At 40.9% G+C, this 22,002-nt stretch overlaps 1 protein-coding gene across 1 annotated transcript; it reads left to right on the top strand.

Moving 5' to 3' along the window:
- Positions 1-11,941: 11,941 nt before the first annotated feature.
- On the top strand, positions 11,942-21,835 carry ZBTB33 (zinc finger and BTB domain containing 33). Its single transcript, XM_036740070.1, has 2 exons — positions 11,942-12,495; positions 16,744-21,835. Exon 2 carries the CDS (start codon positions 16,746-16,748, stop codon positions 18,738-18,740), a length of 1,995 nt encoding a protein of 664 aa, XP_036595965.1. The 5' UTR covers positions 11,942-12,495; positions 16,744-16,745; the 3' UTR covers positions 18,741-21,835.
- The last annotated feature ends 167 nt before the right edge of the window (positions 21,836-22,002 follow it).

The following is a 22,002-nucleotide window of genomic DNA, read 5'->3' as shown; positions in this document are numbered from 1 at the left end:
AACTCAGATGCTTAAGTATTAATTTCAACAACAAATACTTTACAGGTAACCTGTCCTGATTACAGAGATTTGCTATGAAAGGAAAGGGAGGGACAAAGTTATAGCAGAGGGAAAATACTTCCCTAGCTCATTTTGAGTCCAGGTGAGAGTCATATCCAGAAGCCAGTCATATTGTTAATAGGGTATCAGAGCCAGGCTCACAATTAGCCCAGTGGGAAAATTTTCTGCAGCAGTTCTCAGGGCAGCTAGATGGCACTGCAGTGGATAGAACGCTGCACCTGAAGTCAGAAGGACTCATCTTCCTGATTTCAAATCTGGCCTTAGACTTACTAACTGTGTGACCCGGGCAAGTCACTTCACCTTGTTTGCCTCAGTTTCCTCATCTACAAAAAAGAGCTAGAGAAGGAAATGGCAAACCACTCCAGGATCTCTGCCAAGAAAACCACAAGTGAGGTCAGTGACAGTCAGATATGACTTAAAAACAACTGAATAACAAGCAGGTCTCACTCCTTTTGAGTGGCTGGCATTTCCCTTGAAATGATGGATTATTGGCTTAATGACACTTCAGAGAATCATACCTGAAACCAAACTCAGATTAATATCAATTACACTCTCACAAGATTTAACCTTAACTAGCAAAATTTCAGTGATGACAACACAGGGCTAGGACAATTATCTTTTTTTCATAATCACAAATCATAAAGTCACTCTAAGCATACTTATGAGTTCTCACCTAGCTTCCTAGAAAATTAGTGTAAAATTTTAGGGCTAGGGTACGATTGGGAATTGTCTATTATTATTTATCCCATGTTAACATAGCAATTTAAATTACACTGTGAAGTTTCTTATGTGCAAAATTCTAATTGAAGTAAAGATATACTCCTTCGAAATGAGCAAGAAAGTTCTTTTTGTGGTGGCAAAGAACTGGAAATTGAGGCGATGCACATCATTTGGGGAATGGCTGAACAAGCTGTGGTACATAAATGTAATGGAATACTATTGTGCTACAAGAAAGGATGAGCAGGATGCTTTCTGAAAAACCTGTAAAGACTTATATGAACTGATGAAAGTGAAGTGAGCAGAACCAAAAGAACATTGTACACAGTAATAGCTATACTGTATGGTGATCAACTATGATAGACTTAGCTCTACTCAGCTATACAGTGATCCAAGACAATTCCTTTTTTACTTTTTCTCTAAGTAGATTTTATTTTTTCCAATTGCATATAAAGATAGTTTTCAATATTCATTTTTTGTAAGACTTTGAGTTCCAAATTTTTCTCCTTTCCTTCCTCCTCCCTAAGGTGACTAGCCATCTAATATGGGTTATATGTGTACAATCATGTTAAACATGTTTCCACATTAGTCATGTTGTGAAAGAAGGAACAGAATAAAAGGGGAAAAAAGCACGAGGGGAAAAAAAGTGAAAATAGTATCCTTTGATCTGCGTTCAGACTCCATCAGTTCTTTCTCTGGATGTGGATAGCAGTCTCCATCATGAGTCTTCTGGAATTATGATGGAAAATGCTAACCAGCCAAGATGGCGGCTGGAAAGCAGGGACTAGCGTGAGCTCCTCGCCAAGTCCCTCCAAAAACCTATAAGAAATGGCTCTGAACCAATTCTAGAACTGCAGAACCCACAAAACAGCAGAGGGAAGCAGGGCTCCAGCCCAGGACAGCCTGGATGGTTGCTGGGTGAGGTCTTTCTTGCATGGAGCTGGGAGCAGAGCAGAGCCCAGCACGGGCAGTGCAGACCAACCAGACCAGGAGCTGGGCGGAGCAGGCCCTAGCGCCCTGAATCAGTGAGCTGAAGCAGTTACCAGACTTCTCAACCCACAAACACCAAAGACAACAGAGAAGGTTAGTGGGAAAAGCTGCTGGGGACAGAGTGAAAGAAGGAGTTTGTGGTTTGGCCACCGCGCGCCCGGGGCAGCGGAGGTGGGGCAACTACAGAACTACAGCTGCAGTTGCTTCCGGCCCCAGGCCCACCTAGTGGGAGAAATTAAGTGGTGGATCAGAGCAGGAGTGAAGAGCCTGCTGAAAATCTAAGACCAGTCCGGGTTGGGGGTTCTTGGGGAAGGAGGAGTGCTGGTGTGGCAGAGCTGGCACATCCCCCCAAGCTTGGAACATAGAACTCTTTACAAGCAGTCATACCCCGCTGAAAAACTCAAGGGTCAAGTTAGTTGGCTGGGAACATGGCCAGGCAGTGAAAACGCACCCAGATTCAGTCTCAGACTCTGGAATCTTTCCTTGGTGACAAAGAAGACCAAAACATACAGCCAGAAGAAGTCAACAAAGTCAAAGAGCCTACATCAAAAGCCTCGAAGAAAAACATGAACTCGTCTCAGGCCATGGAAGAGCTCAAAAAGGATTTGGAAAAGCAAGTTAGAGAAGTAGAGGAAAAATTGGGAAGAGAAATGAGAAGGATGCGAGAAAACCATGAAAAACAAGTCAATGACTTGCTAAAGGAGACCCAAAAAATACTGAAAAATATACTGAAGAAAACAACACCTTAAAAAACAGACTAACTCAAATGGCAAAAGAGCTCCAAAAAGCCAATGAGGAGAAGAATGCCTTGAAAGGCAGAATTAGCCAAATGGAAAAGGAGGTCCAAAAGACCACTGAAGAAAATACTGCCTTAAAAATTAGATTGGAGTAAGTGGAAGCCTGTGACTTGATGAGAAATCAAGATAGTATAAAACAGAACCAAAGGAATGAAAAAATGGAAGACTATGTGAAATATTTCATTGGAAAAACCACTGACCTGGAAAATATATCCAGGAGAGAGAATTTAAAAATTATTGGACTACCTGAAAGCCATGATCAAAAAAAGAGCCTAGATATCATCTTTCAAGAAATTATCAAGGAGAACTGCCCTGATACTCTAGAGCCACAGGGCAAAATAGAAATTGAAAGAATCCACTGATCGCCTCCTCAAATGGATCTCAAAAAGAAATCTCCTAGGAATATTGTCGCCAAATTCCAGAGCTCCCGGCTCAAGGAGAAAATACTGCAAGCAGTTAGAAAGAAACAATTTGAGTATTGTGGAAACACGATCAGAATAACCCAAGATCTAGCAGCTTCTACATTAAGAGATCAAAGGGCTTGGAACACGATATTCCGGAGGTCAGTGGAGCTAGGATTAAAACCAAGAATCACCTACCCAGCAAAACTGAGTATCATGCTCCAAGGCAAAATATGGACTTTCAATAAAATACAGGACTTTCAAGCTTTCTCAGTGAAAAGACGAGAGCTGAATAGAAAATTTGACTTTCAAACACAAGAATCAAGAGAAGCATGAAAAGGTAATCAAGAAAAAGAACAAGAAAAAGAAGTTGCAAGGGACTTACTAAAGTTGAACTGTTTTGTTTACACTCCTACATGGAAAGATGATGTATATGATTCATGAGACCTGAGTATTAGGGTAGCTGAAGGGAATATGCATATATATACATGTTTATGTATATATATATGTGAGTGTGTATGTATGTATATATATATAGAGAGAGAGAGAGGGGGGGGCACAGGGTGAGTTGAAGATGAAGGGAAGATATCTAAAAGAAATAAAATCAAATTAAGGGATGAGAAAGGAATATATTGAGATAGGGAGAGATAGAATGGGGTAAATTATCTCACATAAAAGTGGCAAGAAAAAGCAGTTCTGTTGGAAGGGAAGAGGGGGCAGGTGAGGGGGAATGAGTGAATCTTGGTCTCATCAGATTTGACCTGAGGAGGGAATACCATACACACTCAATTGCGTATCTTACCCCACAGGAAAAAAGGAGGAAGAAGATAAAAAAGGGGGGATGATAGAAGGGAGGGCAGATGGGGGTGGAGGTAGTCAAAAGCAAACACTTTTGAAAAGGGACAGGGTCAAGGGAGAAAATTCAATAAAGGGGGATAGGTTAGGAAGAAGCAAAATATAGTTAGTCTTTCACAACATGAGTATTGTGGAAGGGTTATATACATAATGATACGAATGTGGCCCATGTTGAATTGCTTGACTTCTTAGGGAGGGTGGGTTAGAAGGGAAGAGGGGAGAGAATTTGGAACTCAAAGTTTTAAAAACAGATGTTCAAAAACAAAAAAAAGTTTTTGCATGCAACTAGAAAATAAGATACACAGGGCAATGGGGCATAGAAATGTATCTTGCCCTACAAGAAAGGAAGGGAAAAGGGGATGGGAGGGGAGTGGGGTGACAGAAGGGAGGGCTGACTGGGGAACAGGGCAACCAGAATATATGCCATCTTGGAGTGGGGGGGGGGGTAGAAATGGGGAGAAAATTTGTAATTCAAACTCTTGTGAAAATCAATGCTGAAAACTAAATATATTAAATAATTAAAAAAAGAATGAAAAAAAAAAAAAAGAAAATGCTAACCACATCCAGAAAAAGAACTGATGGAGTTTGAATGCAGATTGAAGCATACTTTTTTCACTTTCATTATTTTTTTTTAGTTTTTTCCTTTGGATGTGTTTCTTCTTACACAACATGACTAATAGGGAAATGTTTTACATGATTGCACATATATAACCTGTATCAAATTGTTTACTGTCTTAGGGAGGAGGGAGTGAAAAAATTTAGAACTCAAAATTTTATTTAAAAAAGAATGTTAAAAATTCTCCTTACGTGTAAAAAATAAAATACTATTTAAAAGGAAACAAAGAAATGAGCTAGAAGCAGGGAGACTACTGTTCTATATGTTCTTTCACCAGAATTTCTCCCACTTTTACTAATAAGTAGGCTTAAATATCAAATATTCTAAGTCGCTTCTTGTACAAACTAGGAAGGTTTTACCCCTTTTACCCCTTTTACCCTGTAGTTTTTATTTGTAGAACATTTGCCTAGCATACTAAGAAGTTTCCTGACTCTTGGGACAGTGTGGTATAATGAATTGACTCTCCCCTCTCTTTAATTGTGGAAATTTGTAATAGGCCTATGATCTTCTGGGTGTGGGAAACCGTGAAATATACTGTTACTATTCCCAGTTAAAATGAAATTACCACACTCTACCCTGGGTTTGGGGCCAGATACATTTAAGTTGCCAACTGTACCTGAAAATTCACCAATCCTCAAGGGGTGTTTGCAGTTTCAATCCATTTTAAAACTGATGCTTGCAAACCCGTTTGGCATCTCTTTTTTGTTCCCCCTTTAAAACAATACACTTGTCAGTCTCTGAGGAAAGGGATTAAAAGCTGATCAGATCAACTTTTCATTTTTCAGCATCTAGTTAGAGTTTTCTCTGTAGACTCAATGTTTCTGCTCCTTTCTTTAAAATACCAAGATAATATTTCGTAATTTCCAAATCAAGAGAGTTGCATTTTTCAATTCTTCATAACATTTCTCATACAGCGACTTTTACAATAGTAGTATATTTTTCCAATATTATTTTTGACATTCTAAGTGGATTGCATCCAAGGCCAATATAGAGAAATCTTAATCAAAGTATACTTTAAGGACTGTGACAAGTGAAAATCTTGAAAGACAAAGTTCCTGACTAATTAATAATCAATTTATTAATCAAACTAGCTAATAATCAATAAATTGATGGTGAGTGGTCCAAAGATGGAACCATGGAGATTCCCTGAGTCCTTAAATACCCTTAGAAAAGAGGGTGCCCTTGACAGGTGAAAATCAACCCTGATTGGTGGCCTTTCAAATGAAGAGGTACGTCAAAAGTCTTCGGCCCCTCCTGCTGAAGAAGTGGTTTGATCGTGAGATTCAGCTGCCCCCAGCAGTTTGGACAAAGGAATCCATCTCTATCCAGACCATTCTGGTTGGTTTTCTCCTTCATAAACTGGGTCCCCCTGGACTCTAATATAGGGGTACAACACTTTAGGGCTGGAATGCAACTAGATTAGAATCTGTTTACAATATAAACAAGGTCCCCTAATTGGGTGGGGTCCAACCAAGAAGGTAGAACGTGTATTCCCCAAGGATCAGGCCAATCTTATTTATCAGCCTTCTCCTTCAGAGACTGGCCTACAAGGGCTGGTCCCTAAATGAAGAAATAGAAAGAAAAAACCTTAATCCTAATTTAATAACTGGTTATCAATAGAAAAATAATCATTTTTCAGGAAAAAAACCCTTATTTTTGCAGTTTTTAAACATGTTGCCCTGATGTCAAATATTGAGTAGCAACATGAAAATTAAGCTCGACAGCAATAATCTGTATCTAATATTCTCCGTGGCTAGTTTTATATTAAGGATTATCTTTGTTCTTCAAATCCTTCTTTTTTGTGCAATACCACAAATATAGCCACTTTTTCTTCTACAATTCTTAACAATATGACCTTCTTTCAGACAGCAGAAGCATCTTGCCTGGGCCCTAGGCTTAGATCTTTCTTTTTCCTTATCTTTTCCCTTATAGACACACTGGGATGTATCTTATAACTCATTAATTCCTTTCTCATTACACCCCAGGCAATTCTTTAAAAAATGCTTCCTGATTTCTCCTTGAGACTGGTTGACGAAGCTAAATTAAAAATTTGAGCATCACATGGTTCATTCGAATTTAGACCTGCTTAAGGCTTGGAATCTTTGCACGATTTATTAAAAACAAAACAAAACAGGAGTTTCTTCTGGAAATTGAAAAATACTCCAAATTCTGGTATGAACAGCATGAATGGCCATAGTCTAAAAACTTTAGTTTGAGAGCCCAATTTAAAATGGATTCATAACTTTTAATATTTAAAATCAATTTTACTTCAGCTACTTAAAAGTAAGGATTAAGTTTCACTTACCGTCAAGTTTCTCCTTGATTTAAACAAACTTCTCTCCTTTCAGGGTCAAGAACAAAGTTCAAATTGTAAACCATCTTTGAAATCTTACCAATGCTGACTTCCAGTGGTCTGACACTTTTAAAACTAGAGTGAAAAAAACTCTCCCTCCCAAAAACAATTCAAGCAGTCTGTACATAATCTTTTCTTCTAAAACACAATCTACAGTTCTGAGGCACTACAAAAGTATAACATTTATAAACACAATCAATTCATTACCAGTTTATGTTTAAGGCTGATTATGTTCTACGCTTATGCCTATGTACAAGCATGGAATGGGTGGATGAAAACAAATTGTTCCAGTGGCCATGAAGGAGGATGAAGCAGGCGATGTGGAGAGCTTAGAGCTTGGTCAGGCATCGAAGATGACAGGGTCATCCAGGCTATCACCAGGCATCTTGACTTTTGTCTTGCCACTGGACTTAGATGACTCTGGAAGACAGAGTGAGGCTGATGACTTCGTATAACTCTGCCTCACTTAAATTCAACCCACTCGTCAAGACGTCACCCTATGATGTCACTAGTCCTCTTCAAAAACGAAGGGCAAAGAACAACGCCTATACTTACTTTTCACGACCATAAGAAAAGTGAGCTTACTCTATCCCAACACAGAAACACAAAAAGATACAGACACAGAAGCACAAATAAACAGGCACAAGACTGATGGATTCTCATGCATCGTCCCCCAGAGGCAAAGAATAGGAGGATTCCTCACTGGTGTTAGTTTGAGGCTTCTATAGAAGTCTCTGCTGTTCCTTTATGAATTTGACCTCTCCTTTTCAGGAAAGGTACTTCTTCAGCTCGGAGAAGTTAAAAAAATCTTTTACCAGCCCAATCTCCAATTAAGATATTTGAGTAGCTAACAGAAATATGGTTTCAGAGAATCCTTTCTCCAGGGACCTAGTTTATAAGAGGACAATTTAGGGCAAAACCTGGAGACTGGCTCTCTTTTATCAGTAATTTAGATATAACAAGTGGGAATCACAAGACAGATACTCAGATACTAAAGACCAGTGATGAAGCTTCAAAAAGAAATTAGTGGGTATATGCATACACACCCCTTATCAGGCCAGTTTTGGGACGTATGTCTTAGGCCGATTTTGCACTATATACTTTGGTAATCTCTTTCTCCTCCCTTTCTTAAATGTGAAGTATGTATCCCTCCCAGCTTTAAAGCCGAGATCCCCCATGAAGAAAGAAGAATTCTTCAAAGTTTAAGAACTTCCCCCCATCCTGCCTCCGCCTGAGCCAAGGTTCCCCCTTAGAGAAAATAAATTTTCTAAGGTTTAAAACTTCCCAAAAGGTTATTGATTCTTCTTATCATAAGCTGAGAGCCCCCTTTGAAGATGGAAAAACATTTCTCAAGGGTTTAAACTCCTTAGGGGAATTTCCTAGGCTTTATATTGCCAAGTATTGCCAATCAGTCACACTACAACACAGACAAGAGACAAACAAACACAGCTGCAGCTTCCCCAACAGTGTGGGGCTTACCTTGGTTTGGAAAGGTTGGGACTGGGCAGGAGGTGTCAGGTCTCTGGAGAAATCCCCTTAGTGAAAATGTCAACTGAGCCCTCTGGGGGACCCTCCCTAAGAGATTCCTCTAGGGACCAGCCCCCCACCTCCAATCCTTTCACGGCCATCAAGCTAGAAATTAAGGTAAACTGAGAGACAAAGTTCTGAGCATGATTAATTTATTAGTTAGGGTTTTTTTCTGTTGTTGGTCAGTTGTTTTCAAGCGTGTTCAATTCTCCGTGACCCCATTTGGGGTCTGGAGTGGTTTGTCATTTCTTTCTTCAGCTCATTTGACAGATAAGGAACTAAGGCAAGCAGGGTGAAGTGAATTGCCCAGGGCACACATCTAGGAAGGGTTTGAAACAAGATTTGAACTCAAGAAGATGAGTCTTCCTGATTATAGGCCAGGTACTCTATCCACTATGCCACCTAACTGTCCATTAGTTAGGCTAGCAGCAACCAATAAACTGGGTCAATGGCCCCTCTCTATAATCAAAAATGTTGAGTGAGGGCAAAATGAAAGTGCAAAAATCTCAAGCAACATAGACATGTGTCTTCTTCTGATTGGCTATTGATGACACAGTCAGAATTGAGATTACATCATCTGAACCTCCCCTTCTGAAACCTCCTCAACCACAGCCAAGATATGTGATAGAAGACAAAGGTTCTTTTTGAGAGTAGTCTTCAGGCTGATGGAAGTTGCTATGATAGTTTAAATATCTGATATTTGACCATTTAGATTAATCAAGTTTCTCTGGAAAGTGGGTGCTGGGTAGGGTTACAAAGATAAAAGCCTGACCTTTAGGGAAGCTTCTCTGGGATGTGGTTGGTAGAGGAAGTTTACAAGGGGAAAGAATCTCAAAAGGGAATATTAAATCTAGCTTGATAAACTCTTGGCAAAATAGAATTAAAATAAGTTTTCAATTTTACACTGGGAAGATTTGTGTAAATTGACGCAGAATAAAGTAAGCAAAACCCAAAGAATTTATACTGTGAGAACAACAACGTGTAAATGAACAACTTTGAAAGACTTAAGAACTCTGAATGAAATGATCAGATGTATTCCAGAGGACTGATGCTGAAGCACATTAAAGGCCTCCTGCCAGAGAGCTGATGGACTCGGGAGCGCAGAATGAGACATTTTTCGAATATGGCCAATGTGGGAATTTGCTTTGCTTGACTATTTGTATTTGTTAAAAGAGGTTTTTTTTCTGTGTTCCTTTTTTCCTCCAAGGTGGGGGGAGGAGGAAGAAAAAATATTGAAAATATTAATTGACAAAGAAACTGATTAAAAAGAAAACCGTTCCTAGCTATTGGGGAGGGACTCCTATTCTTACAAATTTGAATCAGTTCCTTATATCTTTTGGAAATTGGACTTTTATCAGAGAAACTGTTGCAAAGATAATCCTTCCCACCCCCAGCTGTTTCCCTTCTATTTTTAACTGCACTGTTTTAATTTTATGTAATCAGAATTGCCCATTTTATTTTCTGATCCTAATTCCTTTTTTTTGGTCATGAACTCTTCCCCTTTATACATGGAATTTGTTTGTAATGTTATCTTTTATATCTAAGTCATCGATCAATTTGAAATTGAACTTGCTATCTGGTGTGATCTTTTAACCTAAATCTAAATCTAATTTCTGCTACACAGGGGAGAGTCCTTTCTCCAGCTGAACTGCCAAGCATTCAAACTCCACTGCAGAGAACACAACTCTAACTCTGACGGGCTGACCACATTGAGTGCCAAAGATGGGTTTGCCTAAAAGACTATTTTACAGAGAACTCACACAAGGCAAGCCAAGCGCTCAAGTGGTAGTCAGAAGAAGCAATGTAAGAAGAATCTCAAAGTCTCTCTGAAGAACTTTGGAATTCTTGGAGACATGGGACACATTGGCACAGGACTGCACAGCATGGTGTGCCCATATCAAAGAAGGTGCTATGCTCTATGAGTGAAGCAGATTTGCAGTGAGATGTGCAAATTTAGAGCCATGTCCACTCCAGATGTTCATATGGACCATTTGTGCCTCAGCTGTGGCAGAGCCTTCTGAGCTCGTATTGGTCTGACCAGCCACAGTTGGACACCCTGTACCTTGACCTCAACATAGTGTTTTGGTCCTCTTGGAGGATGAAGGATAATGATCAATTTCTACCTGATTTCCAGTTTTTCTAGCAGTTTTTGTCAAATATCAAGCCCTTGCCTCAGAAGTTTATTTGGGTTTATTAGCCACAATGCCCCTTTGCTTTTGTATGCTGTATGCCAGATAGACTTCTCTAATCAGTGCCACATTGCTACCCATTGTTAAAAACCTAAAAATGCAGTATCTTCCCTTTAATTTCCAAGTACACCGATATGAGGGGAAATGGACCTTTACTAGTCGAACTTCAACAAAAACTGTTGCAAAATTGTTGGGTAGGATTGAAAATAAGTATCATGATTTAGTAAACACAGCCCTTGTTGCATGTCTTCTAGTTTAAACTACGTATTTTTAGGAATTGTCTTTTTCAGCTAATCAACAAGCAACTATTAAGTACTCATTATGGTGCTTAAACTGCATGTTAGGTGGCGCTGCAGTGAATAGAGTGCCAGGCCTGGAGTCAGGAAAACTCTTCCCGAGTTCAAATCTGGCCTCAGACACTTCCTGGCTGTGTGACCCTGGGCAAGTCACATCACCCTGTTTGCCTCAGTTTCCTCATCTGTAAAACGAGCTGGAGAAGGAAATGACAAACCACTTCAATATCTTTGCCAAGAAAACTCCAAATAGGGTCACTGAAGAGTCGTTCATGACTGAAAAGGACTGAACTAAAACAATAGTGCTTAATCCTTGGCATTGTGCCAAGAACTGAGGCTAGCTACAAAGACAAAAGACAGTCCTTGCTCTCAAGGAGCTCACGGTCTAATGGAGATGACACCCATTTCAAATCATGTAAACTGAATTTAGAAGCAGACCTTCAAATCGCTGTTATCACAAAGTACGGAACTAAGATTTTTAGAAATAATAAAGCAATCATGTCGCTGTCAGTAAAATCATCACCGATCATTATGACATTTAACAATAATAAGAAATGTTTTAGGGAGGGCCAAGAGGTTTTTTTCTACCATTTATTTATGGTGTTCATGAAAATATTTAAAATGTACCTTATCGCGTCCTTTCTGTTTCGTATGTTTTATGATGCATACATTTATTTCTAAAAATACAAATAAAATACTTCTTATTTGAAAAATAAAGTAACAGTAACTTTTTAAAAGGCAAAAATAATATAGTCTGGGAATGCATGCCTAACTTTTTTTAAATGACAGCACAGCACCATTCAAAAAGTTTAACTCGTCTGCGACCGCTGCACCCCTAACTGTCGGTCAGCTCTAGGGAGACCCCGTTGCTTTCCAGCGAGCGCTTCCCGCCCGGTGGGAAGGAGCCGAAAGTAGCAGAAGGCGCGCTCCCCCCTTCCAGCTAAACAACTGAGCGGCCCCGCCCTTTCGGAAAGCGGGGAAAGGGGGAGCGAACATTTCCCTCCCTTTCGGAAGGAGGGAAAAGGAGCGGATGGCTCCGCGGCCGTCGCCCCGCCCAGTCCTAGGAAAGAGGGAATGGTTCCCTCCAGTTGGACGGGGGCTGAGCCCTCCCGTCTCCACGGCTCCCCCTCCCTTTCCGAGAGTAGCCGAAGGGAGCCGAGCGCCCAGACTCTGTCCCGGAAGGGGCCGCCGGGAGCCCCCCCCCCGCCTCACTCCGCCCCGGAAGGAGCCCCTAAGAGCCTGGCGCCCTCCTTGCCGAAGCCGCCCCCGGCCCCCCCGCAGCGCCTCCCTCACCCAAGGAGCACCGGGCGGCGAGCACCCCAAGTCGGGGGAGAAGGCCGGCCCAGCGGGAAGCGCTTCCGGAAGGGGAGCCTGCCGCAACCGAGATCCCGCGGAAGGAGGCAGCGATTGGCTCCTGGGGCCGCAGCCGCGTGAGGAGGCGCTGGGCCCCCGGCGCCCCCCGCACAACGCCCCCTGCTGGCTCTTCGAGCGGCCGCAGCAGAGGAGAGGCTGGCTCCAGCGGCAGCGGCAGCAGCAGCAGCGGCGGCGGCGGCGGCGGCGGCGGCAGCGGCAGCAGGAGGCAGAGGGCTGGCAGCGGGGCTTCGGGCTTCCCGTAGCACGAGAGGAGGAGGAGCCGGAGCTGGAGCCGAGCAGGAGGAGCAGGAGCGGACGCGGTGCTCGCGGCCCCTGGGGACCAGGTGAGGAAGGGCTGAGCTGAGAGGGGCTCGCCTGGGCTGGGCCGGTGCCCCCTCACACAAACCAGGAAGCGACAGCTCTGCGCCTCGGGATTTTCCTTTGTGCGGGGAGGGGGGGTGCTCCTCCGGCCTGGAGAGGGGGCGCTGTGGGGGGGGGGTGCTGAGTGCAGGACTCGGCTGCTGGATGGACAGGTTTCTCTATGCCTAGGCCCCGACCAGACGAGAAGGAGCCTTTTCCTATTGCCAGTGCCCTTCCCTCTGGGGCCCTTTTCTCCCACTTGACCCTGGCCTAATCCGCGCTTCTCCCCCCTTTCTCCTCCCCTACTCGCCCCTTCGGGCCATTTCCCGGGCCATAACAATGCCGCCTGCTTGCCTGTCTCCCTCCCTCCCTCTCTCAATCACCAGCAATCTGCTCCCCCTCGACATCCCCCCACTCTTTTCACTCTATTTACTAGCTTGTACTTTCCCCTATATGTGCCTGTTCTTCTTGGATCCCTCCCTCCCTCCCCCACCCCCCACCTTGCACCGGTAGCGAGACTCTTCCTCCTTAAGGAAAACGCAGGTTGCAAACCTTGCTTTCAACCTACTGGCCTCAAAGGGTAGGAGATGGTGGGGGGGGGAGAGAAGCAGGTGGAGGAAGGGAGACAGGTTTCAGCTGCTGCAGTGATCTCCTATGTTTGATTCCCCATATCTGATCCTGTGTTATTTCCTCTGTACACCCCCTCCTCCATCACCTCTGCCAACCCCCTCCTCCCCCCCACAGTGAAAAGGTTGGTCACAAAATGGTTGTGCGGCAGGGATTTTCCACAAAGTCTGGTTGTAGATCCTCAATTTCTCAACCCAAGAAAAACAAACAAACAAATGGAACTCCACCAACTTGCACGGTTTCCTGTAAATGTCAATTTTCCTTGCTTCCAGTTTAGTAGGACCCCTTTGTGAACCACAGGAAGTCGAAGGGCCTTTTTCGGAAATCCTGCCTACTAAAAAACTGACTACTGTGCTGAAATTCCCACATTTAGGAATCTGAGATTGTTGGCATAAAGCCCAGAAGTCACTCTTTTTCATCTGATGGATGCCTTTATGTTACGCTGAAACTGTTAGATGTTGAATTGACAAGAAATACTCTACAAAGTGACATCTGTGCTATTTTAGTCATGCAACGAGTGTTGCTTTAGAACTCTGAAGGGAAAGAATATTCATGATACTAACATTTTTTTCTCACAAACCAGTGTGATTTTATTGACGATGTTTACCCTGATCTTAGTATATTAATTATTATTATAAACATCTTTTTCAAGTTTTCAAAATATCCTTGCTCAGTAGATATGTCAAGTACTGATCAAGACTTCAGTATTATCTTTGGCCAGACTTTACTCCCTGTTTCTGGGAGATTTTCTAAATTACCTTTGTCATTTCCGCATTCAAAAACTACAACTTTGATATAGTGGTAGAGAACGTCACTCCATGCTTGCGTGGTGTGTTTGTTATATTATTTTCTTAGGATTGTAGAATTTATTGACCATCTTGTCCAGAGGTTCCCAAACTTAGCTGACCTACCTCCCCCTTTAAAAAAATTACTCAGTGCCTCCTGGAAATCTTTCTTTAACCCTTTAACAGTTTTTTTTTGAAATTTGCATAATTTCAAAAAAAATATAAAACTTTTTAAAAAAATGATGTGTCTTAAATTTAATAATTTGTTGTAAATTTGTGGGGTTTTTACTGCATTGAAATTTTGGTGATGCAATATTGCATCATGTAACCGTATAGTATTGTATTGTAAACAAGTCTTTACATGTACGAATTCCTGCCCATGCATGCTGGACTTCCTGACAATGCCACATGCTCATCTGCCAACACTTGCTTGTTAAGACCTGTGGGCAGACTTGACCACTGATGGGTTATAACTTGCATTTTGTGTGTTTATTTGGAAAATAATATAATCACTATGACCTTAACTCTGTTACACAACAGATGAAACATGTACGAATGGTTTTCAACATTTTCTTATCTTATTTCCTTATGCTTCAACCACCCCCTTATTTTTATTCAGTTTGCACCAGCTGCACCTGAGGCTACCACCACTCCTCTGGATTGTTCCAGTGCCCCCCAGGGAACATATGAATCCAACCCCCTCATTTTACAGAGGAGGAAGATGAGGCATTGAGTAGAGCTAGGATACAAACCCAGATGGTAGGGTTTGGAATTGGAAAGGATTTTACAGGTAATTTAGCCCTAACTTCTCATTTTACAGATAAAAAAACTGAGGCCCAGTATAGGCAAAAACTTGCCCAAGGTCATACAGGCAACCAGTATTGGGGTTAAGGTTCAAACTGAGGCACCTAGGTGGTTCAGTGGTTAGGGTGCTGGTCCTGGTCAAGAAGACTTGAGTGTGGCCTTAGACACTTCCTAGTTGTGTGACCATGGGCAAGTCTGTCTTTCTCAGTTTCCTCAACTATAAAATAAGGATAATAATAGCACCTACCTCCGAGGTTGTCGTGAGGATAAAATGAGATAATATTTGCAAAGTGTTTAGCACAGTGCCTGGCACATAGTAGGTACTATATACATGACAGCTGTTATTACTATTATTAAACCTATGTTGTCTGATTTTGATCATAATTAGTTCTCTGACCACTACCATGATGCTGCCTCAACAAATCTAACATTCTTTTAAGGAAGTTAACTAAACCTCTTTGCCCTTGACTGTGAGGGAGAAGAAAGTTATTCTTGTTCATAACTAGCTTGGGTGGGGGCAGTTGTGTTTGAACTAGAGTGGACAGTGACTGCTGAGAGTAGAAAGAGCAGTCCAGTCACAGATAAAAGGACTTGAGTGATTTCTCCCAGTGTTTTTTCCCCTAAAAAGATGTTTCCAGTACTTGAATGAAAGCTAGATATCATCAGGAATTTTTCTTTTAAATGCTGGTTTTAAATTAACTTATGGGCTGAGGAAGATGAGAAAAAATATTGTTTAGTGGTTAACAGTGATGGGTAAGTGTCAGAACTGAACTAAGCCTCAAATTTATGGCACAGAGCGACAGCTGGAGACAATTGGTGGGAGGGGGAGACAACATTTTGTAAAAAGTCAATAGAAAGAGGGTGATAACCCTTATATTCTTCCTTCCTAGGAATATATAGTGTACTGGTCGATATGAAGCTTTAGAGAAAATTGGGCAGGAGTGGATCATTTGTTTGGGTGGCTTCTGAGCATTTATCAAGCACCTTCTGTGTGCAGGCACTGTGTTAGAGGGGATACAGAGACCAAAATGAAATAGTCCTTGTCTTCAAATTGCTTGTATTCTCTTGGGGGAGACAACAGGTACATATGTAAGTCTATACCAAATAAATACAAGTCTGTTTATAGTTTGAAACCTATTCATATTCAGTCAGAGCTCCCTGACAAGCTAATTAAATGAGAGCAATTAGTAGTAGTCAAATGTATAGCAGATAATACTAGTGAACGTTTGTTTACATAGCCTTTTAAGGTACACAAGATGATTTTTCAAACCACTTACATGAGATAGTAATCTCATTTGATCCTCACAATAACCCTGAAAGGTCATATGTACCTTGGTCAAGGGTTGTATCAAATCGGTACATTGCTGTGGTTGAAAAGATTCATCCCCCAGTGGTCAGTCTTCTATGGACAAACCACTCCAGACTTAGCTGGGTTGGTCTTTAAGACATCAGCTGTCTGGTCCATTGCTTGTACCAAGCTCAGCAGCACCATCCAGAGCTCTTGCTCTGTTGCATGCCCGTTAGCAATCCAGGTTTATCTCCACACTGGGTTTAGGTATTAGAGGGTGGTGGTGGTGGTGGAGGGACTGACTAGTACCCACCAGCCAAGAAAGTTCTGTTTAGTCCTCAGAGAAAAGACATAAAATTGAGCATATGAACAATTTATATAAAAGTAAGAAAGATTAGATAAGACCATGGGATTAGAGCTCTTGTTCCTCAGGATCTCATCTAATACGCTTTCATTTTACAGAGGAGGAAACTGAGGCCCAGGGAGGGGAAGGGCCTTGCCGAAGGTCACAGAGTCAGTCATTGGCAGCACCTGGATTCTAATCCAGGGCCTCTGCCTCCAAGTCCACTATTCTTATGATCGTACAGTGCAATCTCCATGGGTTGAAACTAGAAGGAGCTACATACAGGTACTGAAATTACATGTTAAAAATGTTTAAATAGTAAAATGCTTTTGTTTTCTTCCCTCCCCTCCTTCTTTCCCTGCTTTTTCCTTTTTTCTTCCTTTAGGCATGGAGAACAGAAAGCTTATTTCTGCCACTGACACTCAGTACTCTGGTAATCTACTGAACTCCTTGAATGAGCAACGAGACCATGGCCTGTTCTGCGATGTCACTGTGATCGTGGAAGATCGAAAATTCCGGGCCCACCGGAATGTTCTGTCTGCATCAAGTACTTACTTCCACCAACTTTTTGCAGTTGCTGGGCAAGTAGTTGAACTAAACTTTATAAGGGCAGAGATTTTTGCAGAAATTCTCAACTATATTTATAGTTCTAAACTTATGCGTATTAGATCAGATCTACTTGATGAATTAATTAAGTCAGGGCAGTTGTTAGGAGTTAAGTTTATAGCAGAACTCGGTGTACCTTTGTCGCAGGTTAAAAGTATCTCAGGTGCAATAAAGCAGGATAGTGATACCTTACCTCCTGGCACAGACGAAAAGGATCTTCAAGTGCAGAAGGCAGAAAATGAAGGCTCCGATGCTGGGGTGACTATGATGCCTGTTATCACGGAGACTTTTTCTTTATGTGCTGAAGATTATGAGACAAAAAAAATCGGTACTGATTCTGATGAAGACGATGATGTAATTTTCTGCTCTGAAGTTTTACCTCCCAAAGAGGCTTTGCCAGGTGGTAATGCAGCGGCACAAGTCCAGCCAGACCCAGGGCCTGTTGCCTATGCGGATAAGGCTTGTGGTACCAGTAGCTCGCCCCCTCTAACAAATAAACCACTGCAGACACTTGCTACTTCTGTGAACCAGATGGGCCCAAGCCAAACCCGAAATAGTGAAGAAACACTTAAGTCTTCAGCTCCAAAGCATCTGACTCCCAACATCATTTTGTTAAATCAGCCATCTCTTAACTCCCTACCAAGTTCTTCACATCCTAGTCAGGTGTCTCCTTCAGTTAATTTACTTGTACAGAATCATCAGCAGACACCAAATAATACCATGGCTTTACCTAAACGTAGGGCTAATGTAGAAGTGGAAGCAGAGATTATAGATGATGATGATGACACTATTACTTCTAGTTCAGACTCGGCAGTCAGTAATCCCTCTTTGCTCCCCCACCCCGATGCTTCTTTTAATGGCTCTGCAGTCCAGTCAAAGCAGGTCTCTCTTTTTCATCAAGAACCACTCTCTAACTCTTTAAAAATTTCAAACGTCATTACTGAAAGCAGTAAGGATTCAGGTGGAGGTGCAAAACATGTGATGGAGGGTCAGAAGATCATTACTCTAGATACAGCTACTGAAATTGAAGGCTTATCTACTGGTTGTAAAGTTTATGCAAATATTGGGGAGGACACATATGACATTGTGATTCCTGTCAAAGATGACCCTGACGAGAAAGAGGCCAAGCGTGATAGTCAGGTCCCCAAAACATCTGGTGATGAGCCTTCCAATAAGCGTGTGAAAGTCAAACATGATGATCACTATGAATTAATTGTAGATGGGAGGGTGTATTATATTTGTATCGTGTGCAAAAGATCTTATGTCTGTCTGACAAGTTTGCGGAGACATTTTAACATTCATTCTTGGGAGAAGAAGTATCCGTGCCGTTATTGTGAGAAGGTGTTTCCCCTTGCAGAATACCGCACCAAACACGAGATTCATCATACTGGAGAGCGGCGGTATCAGTGTTTGGCCTGTGGCAAATCTTTTATCAACTACCAGTTTATGTCTTCACATATAAAGTCAGTTCATAGTCAGGACCCTTCTGGTGACACCAAGCTATATCGCCTACATCCGTGCAGGTCTCTGCAGATCAGGCAATATGCTTACCTAACCGATCGGCCTAGGAGTATACCTGTAATAAAGGAAGATGGAATTGTGTATAAGGTTGATGGTGGGAAAGAACCTTCAGAAGGGACTGCCACATCTACTCCCCAAAGCAAGCCAATGACTTGGGATGATATCTTTATTCAACAGGGAAATGATTCCATGTTTAAACAAAATGTAACAGATGGCAGCACAGAGTTTGAATTTATAATACCAGAATCTTACTGAATTGCTTTGGAAAAAAAAAAACCTGAGATTGTGTCGGGGGCAATGGTTTCAAAAGACCAGTAAACACTTATAAAATAAATTGGGGTGAAAGCAAGTTAATTAGTCCTTCAAAGTCATCCGAAAGTAGTTTTTTATTTGCATTATTTTTAGTTACAGGAAATTGCTAGGAGCAAATTTTTCTGAAAGTTTACTTGAATATTAATTGAGGAGTTATCTCCAGCGTGAGCTGTTCATTAGTTTATTTTTGGGGTTTTTGTTTGTTTGTTGGTTTTTTAAGAAAAATGGTATAAAAAGGTAGTTTTCTGAAAAGAATTTGAAGCAGTCACTCCTCTCTAACAGGTATTATTGGTATACCTGAAAAATTGAACCTATTTTATGAATTTTCTCTTATGTATAGCACTTTACTGCTGATTTCTGCAAAAAAACATTTGAACAATAAGTCTTCAGTTTTTGTGTTGTCTAATGTGTATGACATAAAAATATCCAGCAGCTTTGAAAATCATTTTGAAAAGGTTCAAAATAACTGTCCTGCCCACTTGGATGGCATACTTCGGGTCCAGCAGTGCCGTATTGCTCTAGTCCAAATGGATTGTTAAACTTCCATCTGGATAGTTAAACCTGCCCTTTCTCATAAGCTTGTCACCTGGAACAATGGTAGAATTGGGCTCATCAGCACAAGCTTGACTTATATATGGCCATGTACCGAAAGAGACCAATGGCTGGTCCACTTTATCCCTTTGCCACATGGAATATGCAGAGGGAATCTTGACGGACTAAGATCTGAGTGGTATGGGATGGAGAAAAAGGACAAGTCCTGCAGCGATTATTTTGTTAGGAGATTGTCAATTATTTTGTTAGGAAATTGTCGATTATTTTGTTAGGAAATTGTCAAGAGCGCTCAGCTTCAGACACAGAATCAAGTTAGGAAGCAGTTGTTGATTTGCTCGTGACTAACATGCCCAGATTTACATGATATTACTTTTACTTTTTAATCTGAAGGCTGCATCGTGGGCTTGCAAATATGCATAAAACTACAAAAATATCTAAACTCCATGGTTTTGGGGGAGGAGTCCTTCAGTGTAAATTCTTAAATGTAGAATCTTCTAGTAGGAAGTTTTCGTTTGAAACAATTGATGTGTTTTTTTTCTCTCAAAGAAAAACCGTAGCTTTTTATGTATTCTAAGGTATGCTTTGCTCCATTCTACCTGCAAATCACCGTGATGCTACAGCATTCAGGAACTCTGTATGGAATCATGTCGGCCTACTGGCCTCTGTGTCACCTTCAAAGTGGTGCACCAATAGGAAACTTTCATTGGAAAAGCCAGTAAAGTGAGCAAGCACAAATACTTCACTTAGTATTTCCTAAGTCAACCTGTTGAATTTCTGTAAATGATTTGCAAAAAGAAAAAAATGTAAAAAATACAAAAAAATTAATAGATATGAAAAGGTTGTGCATAGTAATAGTTATTTGTAACCTTTCAGTAAATATTTCTTATCTGACAGTTTAAAAGAATTTTTCTTTTTATGTATTATAAGAAATAACTTTTTTAAGCTTAAAGCTTTAATTATGTTTTCATGCATACGTCATTGTTGCCAAGATAAGTTAGGTTTGAAGATAATAATTTTAAAGCTTCTAAAGCTACAAAGGTACCAGAAATCAGTATTTTTAATAAAAGGAGAACAAAACATAAGTCATTCTTTGCCTACCCAGGTGTATGCTGTGCATATGTTTTCTGTCCTGTGTGTGAATAGGTTTTTCAAATCATTATCATTGTGTAAATTAACCTTTTTTAAAAATTAGGAAATAGTTTTTAATTTAAGACTCTGCTACCAGAAACCACAGTAGTAGAGTTTGTGTATAGATATTAATGATGTTATTCTTTGGTTATGAGAGTGTTTCTTGCTTTGAAAAATGTTCTTGGTTGAATTTTATTCGTTCCATTAATATACTTCATCAGTTAGATGCGATTATTACGAGTGTGAACAATACCTATACCAGCATAGCTTTCAGACCTTTCAGACTTAATGGCCCATGTGCAGTTAAACACATAGACACATTTTGTCATGCTAAGGCTTGGTAAGTTTTATGAATCTGTTGTGACAAATGGGGAATTCCTTCTACCACTCCAATTCTTTATTCAGAATGAAGTGGATATAATTATTTGCTGCTGAATTTGCCCTGTTGAAGTCCTGATTCTCAAATTTAAGCTCTCTGCCTATTAAAGATAACTTTCTGAGGGCTAGAGGGGAGCAGGGGTTTGGAGGAAAACTGGAAAAATTAACATTAAATCGTATTTCTGCCAGAAGACTCTTACTTGCATGTGTCTCAGGGTCTTCAGTTTTCCTAGGAGTAATTTCAATATCCAAAGTCCAGAGCGCATATGAAAAACTTTTTGGGGGAATAAAACCCTTCACTTCTAGTATTTATTGGGTTGAAAATGTGTCGAGGCCCCCATTTATTCTTTTTATGGGGCCTTTTGGCCTTTAGATCTCAGCCTGTTGCACTTACTATTTTTTTGGTTGTTAAGCTAGCTTTTTCCTTTTGGTCTTAATGCTAAATTTCCTGTAAATATTAGCAGATGTTAACGCTTTGAAACAGTACTCGCATTCAAAACAGTCACACAATTTGACACCGCTTAAAGTCTTAGCAAAATCAGAAAAAAATGCCATAGCAAACTTGCAAGAACCATTTTAAAATACTTTCAATGTTCATAATGATTTTAGTAGTGAATACCCTCCACCCTGTCACTAAGGGAAACTTATGCTACATCTTTCCAGTATAGCAAAGAGCAACATAACACATTTGAGCTAATCATTTTTAGAGGCTGCATATTTATTTTCTGCTGTTGTTAAGGCATGACTATTATCAAGATCCAAGAGCCGATAAACTGTACGTTGTCTTAAGAGCTTTGACTTCCGTAGCTCAGAATCAAAACTGCCTGCTGTTTATTTTTACCAACACTGTAATGTGTATATATACACCTGTACAGTCTTTTGCTTAACTTTTAAAAGTTGTGCTTTAAACCTTAACCAGTAATTCTTGCTGTTAGTTCTTAGTAGCTTTCTATGGCAAAAATAAAAAGTTTTAATTCCAACTGTCAACTGTCTTTATTTTAAAAAGATCATCTTATAGAATTACGATTCATTTGTCACCTAAAAATCTCTTCCTTAGGGGAACACATATGTAGTCATAGATATTTTGGGTGTGGTGGGGAGGCCCTCTCCCTGGGCACACATACCACACACAGGTGGATTTCAAAAA

The sequence above is a fragment of the Trichosurus vulpecula genome, chromosome X (genome assembly GCF_011100635.1).
Source record: "Trichosurus vulpecula isolate mTriVul1 chromosome X, mTriVul1.pri, whole genome shotgun sequence".
Classification (NCBI taxonomy): Eukaryota; Metazoa; Chordata; class Mammalia; order Diprotodontia; family Phalangeridae; genus Trichosurus; species Trichosurus vulpecula.
The sequence above is the reverse complement of the archived record's forward strand: the minus strand, read 5'-3'. Positions and strand labels throughout refer to the sequence as shown.

What these genes read in the sequence shown, in the direction of transcription:
- ZBTB33 (XM_036740070.1), top strand. Translation starts at nt 16,746, where the DNA reads ATGGAGAACAGAAAGCTTATTTCTGCCACTGACACTCAGTACTCTGGT.